Source organism: Ambystoma mexicanum, chromosome 9, assembly GCF_040938575.1.
Source record: "Ambystoma mexicanum isolate Mex_15411 chromosome 9, UKY_AmexF1_1, whole genome shotgun sequence".
Lineage (NCBI taxonomy): Eukaryota > Metazoa > Chordata > Amphibia > Caudata > Ambystomatidae > Ambystoma > Ambystoma mexicanum.
In genome coordinates, this window is record NC_090931.1 from 1,180,874,296 (window position 1) to 1,180,890,962 (window position 16,667).

The 16,667-nt window shown below is 43.1% G+C and overlaps 1 protein-coding gene across 3 annotated transcripts in view; it reads left to right on the forward strand.

Moving 5' to 3' along the window:
* Positions 1–16,667, forward strand: part of LRP1B (LDL receptor related protein 1B) — a 4,835,697-nt gene that overhangs the window by 3,813,417 nt on the left and 1,005,613 nt on the right. For all 3 annotated transcript variants that reach the window (XM_069616528.1, XM_069616527.1, XM_069616526.1), the window contains exons 44-46: positions 12,638–12,830; positions 14,180–14,305; positions 15,745–15,873. In XM_069616528.1, coding sequence (XP_069472629.1) covers positions 12,638–12,830; positions 14,180–14,305; positions 15,745–15,873 — 448 coding nt within the window. The remainder of the gene's footprint in view (positions 1–12,637; positions 12,831–14,179; positions 14,306–15,744; positions 15,874–16,667) is intronic.

Sequence of the window (16,667 nt, forward strand, 5' to 3'; positions counted from 1 at the left end):
TGCTCCACCAGGACACCAACTTCGGTGGCAGTGAAGCTGGTGCCCCTCTGCCCCTCTGGCCGGGGGTTGCCACTGGGGTCAGATGTGGATGTGCCCGACATGGCAACCCCAGGGGCAGGAGTGGGTGGGCAACTGGGTCCTGGGGCTGGGCTGTGGAGCGATGTTATTCGAGTCGGGAGTCTTCTGTACCAGCAGGGGTGGACACAGCAAATGGACCCCTGCAGATGGCTGATGTGCAGGCACCAAATGGCAGGGCACGGTGGCAGCAGGCAGGCAGGCAGGCAGCAGCAGATGGCACGTGGGAGGCTGCTCAGGGCACTGGGGGGCATTGATTCGGCCTTCTGGGCAGGAGCGTGGTCTTCCGTGTGTTTTCGCGTGGCCAGCTTGATACGGAGTGATTTGGCACGTGAAAAATCTGCACGTCAGCGTGTAATTCGAGGAAAGGCCCTTAGCGCGTACGCGATTTCATTGGACCAAAGGCCCTTACAGCGTAAGCGCGTCTGTGACGTTTTGCGCACGGGCGTTGCCCTGGCAGGGCTTGGAGATCCCGCGTGCCTTTATGTTCTGTACGTGCTTTTCGTGCGGTGCGTGTGTTTTCCATCCGTTGGGGTTCACACGCTATTACTTCACAGCGGGTGTTGGCTACGCGTTCTACTACAAGGCAGACGGTGAGTGGTACCCCGCTCCGATCGCGTGAGAAACTTCACGCGAACCCCTGAAATACACGTAGCCCGCTCCCCCAGGCCCGATCGCGTGAGAAACTTCACGCGAACCCCTGAAATACACGTAGCCCGCTCCCCCAGGCCCGATCGCGTGAGGAACTTCACGCGAACCCCTGAAATACACGTAGCCCGCTTCCCCAGGCCTGATCGCGTGAAAAACTTCACGCGAACCCCTGAAATACATGTAGCCCGCTCCCCCAGGCCCGATCGCGTGAGGAACTTCACGCGAACCCCTGAAATACACGTAGCCCGCTCCCCCAGGCCCGATCGCGTGAGAAACTTCACGCGAACCCCTGAAATACACGTATCCCGCTCCCCCAGGCCCGATCGCGTGAGAAACTTCACGCGAACCCCTGAAATACACATAGCCCGCTCCCCCAGGCCCGATCGCGTGAGGAACTTCACGCAAACCCCTGAAATACACGTAGCCCGCTCCTCCAGGCCCGATCGCGTGAGAAACTTCACGCGAACCCCTGAAATACACGTAGCCCGCTCCCCCAGGCCCGATCGCGTGAGGAACTTCACACGAACCCCTGAAATACACGTAGCCCGCTCCCCCAGGCCCGATCGCATGAGAAACTTCACGCGAACCCCTGAAATACACGTAGCCCGCTCCCCCAGGCCCGATCGCATGAGAAACTTCACGCGAACCCCTGAAATACACGTAGCCCGCTCCCCCAGGCCCGATCGCGTGAGAAACTTCATGCGAACCCCTGAAATGCACGTAGCACGCTCCCCCAGGCCCGATCGCGTGAGAAAGTTCACGCGAACCCCTGAAATACACGTACCCCGCTCAATCGCGTGTGTAACTTCCCGTGCAAACCCGAAATACACGTGCCCCACTCGCACAGGCACTATTGCTGTATGTTGCCACTTTTGTAATGCGCAGGGACGCTACCGCCTGCCTTCGTGTGGCGGACGTGTTTGGGCTTGTGCGTGTCTTTCGCTGTGCGTGGCTTTGCCCTATTTGATTCCATGAATACGTGTGGTTCGGGTGCGTGTGGGCGTTCCGTCTGCTTCTTTGCAGTACATCCCCAGTTACGCCCTTGTTTTCGCGAGTTGTTCCCCATTCCGCGCGTTACGCCCCGTGTTCTGCCCACTTTCTAGTGTATGCGGAGAGGTTGTGCGCTTTCACTGTGCACGTCGCGCACGTCTTTCGGGATGTTGCAGTGACGTGTGCGCCATGCACGGGTTTGGCGCACATCCCGAGGAAGACACGCGCAGGGACTTCCAAGAATCGCACGCGTGCGCGTGTGCCTCTTTTTTACCGCTTGCGCCTGCTTGCGCCTGCTTGCGCCTGCTTGCGCGTAGATTTTTGGCGCACGTTTGTTCCATGAATCGGCCCCCTTGAGTTTTAGCAAGTCATGGGGGATAAAATGAAGTTATGTATAGTAAGATCAAAGATGGCCAATGTCTGCTTTCTGTAGGTTTCTAGCCCTCTAGCTTCTCCAGACTTCTACACTTCCCTGTCTTTCCAATAACAAGCTGTCCATGTTAGCTATTCCCTCTCAAGTAGTTACCCTTTGCTCTGCAGCCTTCCTGTAATGTATGCCGTCATCAATATTGATGTTGGGATGTATGTTCTGTTCTTCTGCCACTTCGCTCATCACCTCCTCTCTCTCTGTTGTATAACTAGGTTGGATCTCCTCTGCTAAGCATGCTGGTCTTTGCAGTCCTGTGGAAAGAAGAGAATATGATATGATATGATTGGTTATTTATAACGTGCTTAATACCCAGAGGTTTCTAAGCGTGGACCCAGGGATCAAGCCTTTGTTGCTCCATGTCATCTTGCTTCCAAGGCCAGCACGGTGCCCCTGAGCTATCCTCCTGAGACACACTTGTGAGCCTTGTTTGCAACAGAAATGGAGCAAGAGTTAGTGGCACTTAATATTTCCATCCAGGCACTGCTTTTGGGGCAGAACTGGCTCTGTGTGGCCCCATCATTTGACTCCTTTCCCAAGTTGACAGGGGTTCCCATCCCCTCTTCAGAGTGTCAACTTGTGGTCCTTCTCAAATCATGCTAACCAACCTACAGTGAACTATGTCATGTTCTGTTGTCACTTGACATGCATATGCTGGTGGCACAGTGTTTGGAGGGCTGACACTGTCCAACAAAAGAAAAGAAATGGCAAACGAGCATCGCTTGACTCAGGAGTGCTGTCTGGCAGTAGTGTATACAGATCCTGCTCTTCTGTGCCTGACCTACAAAATAAATCAATGAAACAATCAATCAAGATTGTGCTTGCAATACAAAAACCATCAACGATACAATCCAAGAATTTGATAGGCTTAACAAGGATGGGTCCTGGTGCATACTAACATCGTTCTTTTTCCTTTCAGTATGTATTTTTAAACCATAGCCACAAAAACAGAAACAAATGTCTCTTGTTGGGTCTTTAAGTTGTCAAACATGCATGGCAAAGAAATGGCTGTGCAAAACAACAAAACAGGAAGGTTAAAAAAGGAATCAAATTAATTTGTCAAGTTATTGAAATAGTTGCTGATATGCAGCCCTTGAGGTATTCAGGGATAATGTTTGTTTTCATTCATGTATGTGGAAAAATATGAATAAGATATTTTACATATATATATATATATATATATATATATATATATATATATATATATATATATATATATATATATATATTAGTTTTAACATATTGTTTTACATAGCAAATCATAAATATATATAAAGACAGAAAAAATGACCAACACAGAAACAGGGATGAATACAGATGGAAATGGTCCAAAAATAAATACCATAGCACTGGGAGCTTTAATAATAACATACAGTGGTGTGAAGAACATTGAACACTCAACTTTGTAAAAGAGAGCTAACAGCTGATTGTAACCGTCAGTGTGTATTCTTAGTTGAACAGTGATAACCTAAAATGGTCTACAAATGACCTACACTTAAAGCCGAGAATACAGATAGACATATAAGACAGACATATTATCAACAGATTTGTGGTGGAACTGTACAGGAACCAGTAGATGTGAAATGGTCCATACACTAATAAAGAGCCTTAATTGATAATAGGCAGAGAAAAAGTATGATTACCTAGTGTTTATACTCAGGGATATAATCAGCATTCACTCTAATAAAGTATGCATTCTTTCATGCAATTACTTCCCACACCCCTACCTCAAATGCAAAAAGAAGTGCATCACTAGTAATCAGTGACTGTTTTGTAGCACCTACTGCTGCTGTTCAACACTTACCCCTATGAAATGTACATGAACATGGTAGGGGAGAGGACAGATGAGAAGCCGTTAGCATCAAAAATTGGAAGAGTGTTTACTTACTTTATTCAAATGGAACACTCATTGCCTTCCAATAACACAATAGATTTGATGCTTATACGATAGCCAATCATTCTCTAGCACATTTGTGTAGATCATATCAGCATCTAGCCACACCAGAGCCACTGAAGAATTGCACAGGTTGAGTGGACAATACAATCAATCAAATAAAATCAACCAAAACACTTTATTGCAATCAACATTGGTCTTACAATGTAGAAAGAGAAAACACCCTGCTGCCGTACCCGCTTGCCTCTCACTTTACACTAGCTTAGCAGTTGAACATCCTAGCAAGGGTTGCTTGTCTACCTCTTGATGGAGCTCTTGCCTCTACACGCCTCAATGGGTCACTTGGGGTGAAAATGCTGAATACCAAGGCCTCTCTGCTGCCTGTGCATTTGAACAAGGATCCTGCTCACTGGAGGTGAAGGAACCCTCCTTGCACTGGAAGATCTCCGCAGAGTCAAAGTGCAGAAGAACTGACTAACCTTGTACCTGCAGACCCTCGTCTGATCATTCCAGAAACCCAGAAGCCTGGAAGCAGATCAGAAACGTGTTTACAGTCTCAAGACTCTTTTGATCCAGCTTCACCATGTTTGAATCACTTTGAACCACTATAGTACCTTTGCTACTGCTTTTGTCACTCTAAGAACATTGACGCATATATCTGATTTGTCAAGCCATCTCAACACTGACTCAACCCAGTGAGGTGCATTGTCTCTGTATTTGGGAGCATTTGACTCAACACATCCTGAACTCCCAATTGAACTCACAGAAGCATATCTCAACTTGACTCAAAAGCTGAATGGCCTGTTGGAATCCAGCAACTTGCCCATCTCAAATGCTGAGTCAAACCAGAGCAAGCATTGCCTCAACACTACTCGACCAACAACTCTACTTGATCTGACTCCAACAGTGACTTGATTCACAGAGTGTCCCATGTCAGACCTGGGATGACACTGACTCACCACTGGAACAGCATGATCATCTCTAAAGAAATACAAAGAAGCTACAAATTGAAGCAGTGAAGCTTTCAAGACAAGCAATGCAGCTATTTGCATTTGCCCTGTCCTCCTGGTCCATTTTGCAGGTTCACAGTGATTCCTGAGGTCCCTTCCTTTGCCTTTTCAATACTTTTCCAAGTACATTTGACAGGCGCTGCTCAAAGCAATTGCCTGCAACCTGTTGAAGAAAATCAAGAATCATTAAGACTGCCTGAATTCAAAGTGATAGGTGATGGAATAGTTAATTTTCCTTCTTCACTTGTGTAATATTTTTTCCATAGCTAAACATATGGTGCACCTGTGTGATGCAGTTGGTCACTTGAACATCTAAGGAACAGCTCTTTCACAGGTTACAGTTTTTTCCACAAACTACACCATCCAGCATCCATATTGGCTATTGATTTAATTTCAACCAAACACTGAGATTAACCAATTCAAATTGGAAACTGGCTGTGCAGAAAACCTGAGTGTAAGAAATGAACTCTCTGCATTCATGACACTACAAGTCAGCTATTTATTGTATTGACGTATACTACTGAAGAGATATGGAGCCTGAAATATGTGGGATAAAGCATTGCATTTCACCAATAATCACATTATTCCATATATATCATGGAACTCCACATCAAAAATGAAAATCTGGCCTGTGGTACAGAAATATCTCATTTGAAGTGGCAAATGTACAGTGATTTATTCTGTAATTTCATAGGATTCTGTCCTGAGTGTTCAGGCATTCATTCTGTCTATGTAAATTTAGACCACAATGAACCAGTACTGCATGCAGCATTTCTCTAATGTAACAGTGTATTTCAGTGAAAGCAGATGTGATACTGTTGAACTCTGTGTTGCTATTACGTCATTCAAATGGTGGGCCTAGTACAAGGGAACAAAGAAGGTCTGCTATATTACTTAAAGCAATCATTGACAATTACAAAGGCTTGAACACATGAGTCATGCTGACTGGAGGGCATACCCATGGTTTAAATGTAATCAATATTTACAATTACATTTAGACACAAAAATGAGACTCAGGGCCTCATTACACGGAAGGCGGTAATGGTTAACGGCCACCGTTAATGGTAATGGTGACCGTTAACCATTACCGCCTTACTACGAGGTCCCTTAGCGGGTTGGTGCTTTAACGCCTGCTTTTTGCAGGTGTTAAAAACCAACCCGCTAAGGGACCTCGGAGCTAATTACGGCACCGCAAAATTGCGGTGCCGTAATTAACGCCTTCCCCATTCCCATAGAGCCCTATGGGGCATAAATGGGAATGGGGAAGGGCAATGGCGGAAGGGGGATTTACCGCCCCACCAACCTTGGAATGGGGCGGTAAATCCCCTTTCCGCCAAGGCGGTGCCGGTATTTTACCGGCATGAGCCATGACGCTAATAGCGCCATGGCTCACCGCCTTCCATGTAATGAGGCCCTTAGTATGAGTCTGCAATTATGTTATTTAAAAACAAGACGAATGGTAGGTTATATTGAGATCATTTTAGCTAATCAGTATACATTTGTATTATCTACATTCATTAAAACATAAATTACTTTATGAATAAAAATAGCAAGCATCCATGCCACATATCCAGACATGCATTCAGGTTGGGGGATCACAGAAATCCATGTTATATAAATGTGGGATGTTGCTACCAAAATATATAAAATAAAAACTTATTTAGGATTTAATCTAACTCTAAGCAAATCCACCCCCAATTTTTTCACATTCACATGCATGAAAATCCAATGTAGATTAAGGGGCTTGTCAAGATGGGAATGTAGATTGTTAGATAATCCAGTGGAAGAACTTGACTAATTACAAACTGTGCAATAATCATGACATGCATGAGTGAATATTGCACACTTTAAAAAGCAAGGACACGCAGGCAACATGTCACTCTGACTCCAGAATTAAAAGCTGCAGGGAAGGAAAACATCCTGCTCTGAAGGGGATGGATTAATCGGGAAGGTAAACTGATGAGCTGTGAATCCATACATGCTGCAAAAAGGAAGGATTCAGGCAGCAGTTAAGGAGAACCTGAGGTTGTTCTAAGCTCAACAAAGCATTCCCAGAGAGCCTATCTGAATGGGAGAGTTCTAATCTCGAGGCTCCATGACGATCCCACCATAGAATGCAAAGGATTGTTTCAAAGTGAGTATGAAGAATTCCATAAATGAAATGATATATACTCTCTAGAATATTGTTTCTGCCCCTCTTACCAAAAGGTGGTAGAATGGACAGAGTGCTACTAAAATGCATTTATTTTGTAAAGAGAAAAAACTGTGCAGTTTCATGTATTTATAATCAATTGAGATGTCATTTCAATCCAACCCAAACATATATTTCTGAGCTGTGAGGACAGTATGATACATATTGCACTTATGTGCAGCCTGCACACAGCTCTTAGCAAATAACAACCACTTTCAATTGTACCCAAAGGGCCTCATTACGACCCTGGCGGTAAGGGGTTAACGCCAGCGTTAGCTGCGCCGACCCCTTACCGCCAATTCCGAGTTCCCCTAGCGCCATGGAGGTTTTAACACCCGATTTTAGCGGGTGTTAAAATCCATGGCGCTAAGGGACCATGGAGTTAATTACGCCACCGTAATTTACGGTGGCGTAATTAACACCTTCCCCACTCCCATTATGCCCTATGGGGCAAAAATGGGAATGGGGAAGGGTAAATGGGGATTGGGGACTTACCGCCCCGCCAAGGTCGGAATGGGGCGGTGTGTCCGCCAACCACCATGGTGTAAACGTAGTTTACACCATGGTGGTAAAGTCACGGCCCAGGCGGTAACTTACCGCCTGGGCCGTAATGAGGCCCAAAGTGTTTTCACAGAAATAGTTAACATTGCACTGTGATTGGAAGATGACTGCACCATAACCTATGTAATATTGCTTGATAATGTGTCTTCTGTGAAAGCTTAGATATTTTAAAAGGACTGGGAAATGAGAGATGTATAGCGAAATTGATTCTCCCATAAACAGTAATGGAAATTCAAATCCTGTGCACCCACCACTCTTGACTTTATATAGTAGGAATACATACATGTTCACCAATCTTTGAAGTTAAAGGGGAGGGACAACCATACTTGTAACACAATATCCTAATACTATTCTCCATGGTGAACCAACATGTTGTGCACAATCAATAGCACTGCTTCCTTTAGCCAAAAATCTGCAGAGGTCTGATGCAAATCAATGTAAACATACATTGAATTTCAGCACAAACATCAGCAACCTCCAAAACCACATTTACACTGTAATTGTGATGCATGCAACCATTTTATGATTCCAGCACTTGTTGGCAATGTTGGTGAAAACAAAGTTCTTTGAATAACTTGTTGTGTAACTTCATGTGTTATTTAGACATGCTTTGGAGTCTGATAAGCAGTGTTATGGTTATAAAATGAAGGGGAGAGGCATTTGTATTATTTAAGGATAGCATTGTTCAAAATATTATTAATAGTTCTGCCGTGTTACAGAATGTGTTTATTATACTTAGTGGTATTGTCACAGGCAGGCCAAGTTTAATTGGGTAAATATGCCAATGTTATATGCATTTCCTGTTTGTGCCAATTTCCCCTGTACAAAGTAAAGGGCACACCTTCAATTTTTTAATTTATTTGTATTCAAATAAATGCGAGTTTTAATCAAACAATGGTGTTAAATTATAAAGTCACTTATTGATAAGATACATGTATATCAAAATTATCTGTACAAGGTCTTTCTTCACCTAGAGTTTGCCATTTTATTTCAATGTCTCCTTTACAGGTGTGGGTCTTCAATGTTTTTAATTAGTTTTGTTCATTGTTAGTTTTTTATTAAAAATGATATTTATATACACTCTTGTTCAGAAAGCCTTTCATTTTGGTACCACAATGCAACTGTTGATTGGGCAACTCCGGTACTAGCTCACAGACCTCCTGATGAGTATATCCTGTCCTTTTCCAATGTTTCCAAATGCGGCAAAAGGGGTCTGTTGGTCTGTGCCTCTTTCATCTTTAGGATTGGGATCACAGTTTGGCTAGTTGTACAGTGGGGCTGAGTGATGTGGCAAGTCAGAAAAAGCACACATACTCTCAAATGGCATGGTGTAGGATATGGTATTAAAGTTACACTATAAGGTGTACCTTTGCCTATTGCTCGATTATCCATTGTGAGTGTCCCAAAGCAATAGGCTTGTTGTCCAAAAACTATCGTAATTGACCCTACCACTTATGAAAGCTAACTTAGGTCAGGAGAATGACTCCCTTCTCCTGAGGGTACCTCTAGACCAGTCTTCAATATCCAATCCTCAAATAGTCTTGTGTGACTCTTCTGATCAGTCTGTGAAGTTCTTCATTTGGGTTATTGAGTTTTAGCTAGTCTCTGGAGTTCGCCTTTTGGGGGTCCTTATTAGCACTATGTTCTTGGCCCTGGGCCTCAGTGTATTCTTGGCAGGTAAACTTACTTTGATTTCCGTTCTCTCCTGGGTATTAACAGTTCCACCTATCTTTGTCAATGTATCATTGTGTCTGGCTCATTTGCCTAGTTCCTCTGAACTCTAGTTCATCTCTTCCTTTCATTCTATTATTATATTTGTCTTGTGCAGAATGATAGATTAGTTCCCTCAGGGTATCTTTATGTGTTGGTTTTCTCTCACACAGTTCAGCTTTTCAAAAATGTCCTCTCTTCCTTTCTTTCTATTACAATCTTTGTCTTGTACAGGCTGACAAGTAATCTTCCCCTTTTCTCAAGGTATTTGTATGCATTGGTTTTCTCTCACACTGTTCAGCTTTTCAACAATCCTTTCTCGTGAGTCACAACCTTTGTAGCTACTTTGTTTCAAAGTCAACCTTGTTTCTTAGCATCTACAGTGATGAGTAAACTGTGCGATATAATGATTCCCTTGAAACCCCCCGGGTCTTCCCATTCTCCCTGCTTGTTACATTTGTTCTTGAAGGGGAAGATATTTATAAGCATTCTTCATCTGGAACTTCACTCTGCTCTTGAGCCACTGAGGCCTTTTCTTGTCTGGCGGCTGTCACCTCTCTTCATTTTCGTTGAAGTGTCACAGTGTTCAGCTGCTTGACTGCAAACAATGTGACTTTCTCATGCCAGTGGTATTAGTGACATTATGCAGACAAGCTGTCCAACACGCTCTTCCATCTTTGTCCTAGCCATCACCTCTTCATTGTCTGGTACTCTTGCTGCGGTTCCGCTGCAATTCTGGCATTCTGTTCTGCAGTCTCCAGTGAGTTTGAAACTTATTTGCCTTTATTTTCCCGTTGTCTTATGGTGTTATGCAGGATGGGGCCTCCCCCAGCTAGCGTATGAGATTGTCTCTCTCTTCGTTCTCTTCTTGTCCTCCTTCCTCTGGACTCACACTCTTTAACATCCTCATCCCAGTGAATGGGGCATTCTAATTAAAGAGACATTATCCTTGTGCATAAGATATTGATAACCATGAGGAGATTCTTCATCCCAGTTCTGATACTTTATGGTTTCTGGGCTTTTCAAACATCCCATGAAGGCCTTACTATGTATAGCATGAGGGAGTTCCTCACAGGAATGGGAGTCCTTGTCCCCAGGGGGTGAGTCTCTCCCAGTGAGGTTCCACTTGCCTCTACTCTGTGGGTGGGTATTGCGGAGCAGCTCACCTTCCTAGCCTTAAAATGGGGGGCTCCCCTTGGAGAGAAGGGACACTATAGTGACTAGGTACTTGGGCTGGATGAGCTGAGCACATGAGTGTAGTGGAGTCATGGAATGTGATTAAGTATGTGGAACATGGGTTTGTTGCAGGTTCCAAGAATGACAGTTGGGGACAGAGAGAGAGAGCCAAAAGAGAAAGATGCAATTACCCTGCTCTCGTAACCTACTTCCTTTCTTGCAACTGAAACTATAAAGCAAGCCTCTCTTTCTATATACTTGTGTTCAGACTGCATCCTGCTTGGTCATTTTCTTACTTGGTCCCAGGTAGATAAGACACATTCCCTTGATTCGACACAGTGGACACTTTAGCCGCTACCCATCATTGTGGTCCTGGAGTGCAGTATTGCAGTCATTCATTACAAAGAATCTTCAATCCTTTGCATGGGACACAACATAACTTAAAAGCATCAAGGATATGATAGGACCCTGCATATACTTATTTGTATAATGCATGCTTGTGGCTACTTCTCAATGAAGTAACTTGTTTTATGTGGGCCCTGATAAAAAAGGATTCACCTATTCATTTACAAGGTTTCAGAGTCCATGGAGATCTGCATACATTTCAATGTAAATGAATCACACATGGGAAGATTATTACAAGTAATAATGAGAGAAACTGGGATGCATGACTTGTGTTTGGTCAGTGATATATCCTGCAATTTGTGCATTGTTCCCATCTCTCCATTGAATTTTCTATCGCAATGACTGAGAAAGGCTGCAAAGTATTATTGGTATATGACCAATGGCAGAAAAGAGAGACCAGTAAAAGCAAATTGGACATTAGAAGGAAAGATGGAGGGAATGCAAAAGTTGACCTGACTATCTTTAAACTGTGTCAAATAGTAAAGTTTTTTGGGTTATTCTTTAAATTAATTTGTGTTGGGTAATTTATGATATATGTATGAGTCAGAGAAAAATAGCATGGTTAAGAAGCTACCAATATTTACATGAAGAGGTGATCAATAGAGCAAAGAAAAGGTACCCAGAAACCATAGAACTATCATAGTGCTGTTAGAAGGCTGCACATATTCTATTCTATTGAATCTTTATATACACAAAGGTATGTGGGCCTGATTCACAGAAGCGTTTTATAATTGTGCAACCCAATTAAAAAATGATCTGTGAATCTGTGACTAAAGCCCTGTGTGTTTTTATTTTCAAAAGTATGCAGTTTGAATCACTCATTACGAGTTTGGCAGTGCAGGAAAAAAGCAGAGGTAATTCCTTTTACTTTTATTGTTCCCGAACCGCCAAATTATGGGTTTGTCAGTATTACCTCCAGTGGCATGTGAAAGTAGAGAAGTTACCTGCAGCTACCCACTTAACTTTCAAAAATCAGTTGTCTTACCATCAAGTAATTCCGCCAGAGGGAATACCAGCAAAAACCCCCAATGGAATTGTATGGACTCCATGAAATGGGGATTTACACTTCCAAACTACCTCTTGTAATCGGGCGGTATTACTGCTGGAGGTAGTAACTCCAGTGGTAACCCCCCATCACCCCGGCAGTATTGGTAATTCTGTTTGCCGGTATTCTAGCATATGTACTGCCGGAATACCGGCAAACTCACAATGAGCCCATAATGATGATTGTTAGGGACACAAGAAAATATTATTGAACATGTATTGTGAAGACTAAATGAATGAAGTGCTCACAATCAATGCAGGTATTAAAATGATACATTAGTAAAATGCACCAGATTGAGAGAAAGGGAAAAGGATGAAAGCTTGTTTTTCTTTTTGTAAAAGGTGCATTGTTGATACCTTTAAATGTCCCATGTAAAGCTCGTGTAAGTGCTAGTTTCCGTTTGTAAATCAATCCTTATGAAGCTCCTTAACACATATAATGCTTTTCCACTTTGAGATATTTATATCTGCTTCTTCGTTCTTTTCCTGCACTATTTTTTCAGGTAATTGTAAGATCAGGACCTGGAACGTTCCTGAGCCTGGCTATACATGATGAATATTTATTTTGGTCAGATTGGGTCCGTCGGGCTATTCTGCGTTCAAATAAATACACTGGAGGAGATACTACAATTCTACGATCAGATATCCCACATCAACCAATGGGAATTATTGCTGTTGCCAATGATACAAACAGTTGTAAGTTGAGAAAAATATATATGTTGTTATTGTTTGAAATATGTCACAATCGGAAACTCGCCTTGTCCACTTTAAATTCTTAGGGCCTATTCATGGAAAAGTGTGCATTTGTCCCACAAAGGCTGGGTGCCAAGAACGACACTGTGCAAGACTGCACGCAGAAGGTAAAATGTATGCCCATACAAAAATGTATGTATTTATGGAATTTCCTGTGCAAAGTAACCGTATACTGAAGTCGCAGCCAGAATGCCCCCAAAACGCCCCCATGCAAAGGAAAAAAAAACAGAACGGCTACCTTATTGTGCTCCCCGGGTATAATATGGGCACCTTTTAAACTGTGTGTGTGGTATCCCGCAATCGGCCCTGCATCTTTGGAACCCTGCGTGGGGTCCTCCGTTACTATTACCAGCACCTTGACAACATACGTATGTTGTATCGTAACTCAGGTAGAACTCGGAAAATCCTGTAAACCGTTCCTGGACCAGACTACACTGCATACGCGCACCCGTAAGTCTGACCGTGTCCCCGGCTGCATACACACACCCCTAAATCCGGCATGCAAACCCACTAACATGCTGCAATTCCAATGCGCAAGTGTACTTATGCCTTCCTGTGGAGGGATTTCTGTGGGCATTTTCGAGGCGAAAGGTTGCTCAGACACATCCATGACAATTCTTCATTGTGTGCATTTGTGGGTGTGCTATGTACTGCCTGCGGCCCGTCCCTTGTATCGCCCACTTTTCCCCTTGTTCTTCACCATTTTCCGAGTTCTGCCCCCTACTCTGCCCTCTGTGCAGGCCTCATGGTGTCTCGCGCAAGGAACTCGACTGCTCGCAGAGACTTGCCGAGCCGCCGTGAAGTCCATGCAAGTCAGGAAAAAGTGCTGCACAGTCAATTTCATGAATCTACGAAGGATTACACACAGTTTGGTGTCCAAGTTCCCTATGTTCGATGCAAGTATTTCCATGAATCGGGCCCTTACTACTTTAAACTGCTTATGGTGCCGATGCTAACAGTTACAACACTGGTGTTGGAATATCTGCAGGACCGACTGGATAGGACCAGATCAAATACAAATAATGTTTTTATTTCTATGGTGTACTATTTTTGAAGCACAAAAACAAACAACCTTTTTAAACTGCTTTGAAATGAGTATAACTTGATATTATTGTAATATTAAATGCAGGTTTTTGACTGTTTGCATCAGATTTAAATGACATTGCACAACTTTCCAATTGTATTTGCTATTTTAGGGATCTTACAATATAGCTGTGTGTTTGTTTTTTGTCATGCACTCACAAATGTGACCATTGAAGCAGTTGTGTAACTATCAACAACTTTGTATTTAGGTGAGCTTTCACCGTGCACGTTTCTGAATGGTGGTTGTCATGACCTATGCCTTCTTACGCCGGATGGCAGGGTAAACTGCTCCTGCAGAGGTGATCGAATATTGCGTGATGACAACCGATGTGTGAGTAAGTAAATCCAGTAGGACATTAATGATAGACTTGCTTGTTAGACTGACAGTTAAATACAATTGCCTTGTAATGAAGAAAAGACTTTATGAAGGTACTGTGTGTACATATTTTGAAAGACATTAATCTAATTCAGTTTGAAGAATTTATAGCACAGGAGTTTTGTAAAATGCAGACCCATCTGGTACATAAAAGAGAAGCATCACAAAGAATGCTTAGGGTGGAGGAACAGGTATGCTGCTGGGGTAGGGAGCGGCCCGCGGTAGGGATCGGCACGGAGGCATGCATCTGGCTAAAAGCAATTATGAGATTAACGCAAGGACTAAGGGTAAAGAATCGGGTGGCAGTGTCAGGTAAGGACTGGATGGTCATTGCATGTGAAAGCAAGTCCCTAAATGCTCACACCAGAGTGAATACAACCCGTTAGGGAAGAAAGGCCAGAGTCGATCTTGTAAGGATAACATGTTTTAATCTTGTGCAAATAACTCTGCTGCCAAGAACGTTCTGCCAAAGTGTGGTAAAAGCAGAAACGTATAATGCAAAACAGTGTCATAAGTGACGCAATGCATACAGTAAAAAACTGCATGGCTGAATGGATAGACCCTGTACAGGTGCTGCATTTATCCATAGGGGATGGCAGTTTATTGGTCCCAGCCCATACTGTCCATCTTCCATCACATGGGTGCTGCAGGGCACATCTTCTTCTCACGCCGAAGGTCAGAAAAAAAATAATTATACTCCTACTATACAGCTTGTTTATCACTCAAACTGTGCACTTGGCAGGATTCAAAACAGACACACAGGAGGTTGCAGGGCACTCTAACCTTCACACACACGTTTCACTCACTCCCTCTGCACCAGCCAGCTCCAAGGTCTCTGCCCTGATTTTTAAATATAATGTATCCTTCCCAGCACCTCACAATGCAAATCACATGAGTGTTGCTTCAACAACACACCCTGTCCATCCTCTTTGAACATTTCAGGACTTGTTACTCTGGGGTTAGGTACAAAGGCATCTGGTGTCATGGAATTCGGGGATCTTAGGGTTCAGTCAGTTATATGGGCTATATCTCGAAGTCACTTGGGAATGGGGCGGGTCATGCTTTGGCCTAAGTGAGATCACATGCACACTAGACACCGGACTCTGGTCGAGGCCTTGTAGGGCACATTCCTTTTGGGTGAAAGACACATCTTTGCAACACTTTCAAGAACAATGAATAATCAGTGCGGCGGGTGGGGGTGCAAACTGCTTTCTTTGTTATTTCTTTTCATCAGGAGCCTGTTGGATGTTCAAAAGTATATATTGTTTATTAATATTATTATTATTATTATTATTATTATTATTATTATTATTATTATTATTTGGATGCCACAAGCACATAATACTACTTTTTAATTTTTAAATGAAATAACTCTTACCTCTTTTTCCTATTCTTTAGCTAAAAATTCTTCATGCAATATGTACTCTGAATTTGAATGTGGCAATGGTGAGTGTATTGATTACACACTAACCTGTGATGGCATTGTCCACTGCAAGGATAAATCAGATGAAAAACAGCTGTACTGTGGTAAGTGTTACAGAGCGCAAGCAAACATGTTGCTGAACCTGTGTAATGCCTTGTTAAGATCTCCTCAAAAAGACTTACTAGTGTGTGTTTCTTGTAAAGATGATAAGTGGGTTCTCTTTTGTAAATTCATTTAATGAAACAGTGCAACATGAAATATGTATTTGATGGTTTTGTGTATCTCCTGCATTAAAATCAAATGGTGCAGTTAATGCATATTCAAATAAAAATCAGCAATTCGAGGAGTTCAGAATTAATGTTCAAAATGGCGATATACATCGGCCTCATTACAAGTTTATCGGTAAGTGGTAAAGCTGGCGGTAACTATGTTACCGCCAAATGTACCACTAAGCCAAATTACAAGTTTGGTAGTGGAGAGGAGGATTTGCCTCCAGGAAAATACTGGAGGTAAATCCTCCAACACAATGCTGAAAAAACGGCAGAATTAACGGAATTACTGCAGCAATAATTCCGCTAAAAAAGACCCACTGAGCCCAATGGACTCAAATTAAATAGGGAATTACACCACCATCATCACTTGTAATCTGGCCGAAATTCCACTGGACCAAGTGGCGGTAACAGTAATTCATGTGGGCTATATTCCCATAGATTTACCACCAGGATACCGCCCGACTGTTATGCTATGTTACTTGGATATATAGTGTGCGCTGCTGTTATTTGCGTGATCTTTGGCACTTTAGCAGTTCTGAAAGGGAGAGCATGATTGAGGGTAGTGAGGAGAGAAGGAAAATGGTGTTTTGTTGATGTATATAAACTAGAGGTATCCTGGTCTCTGT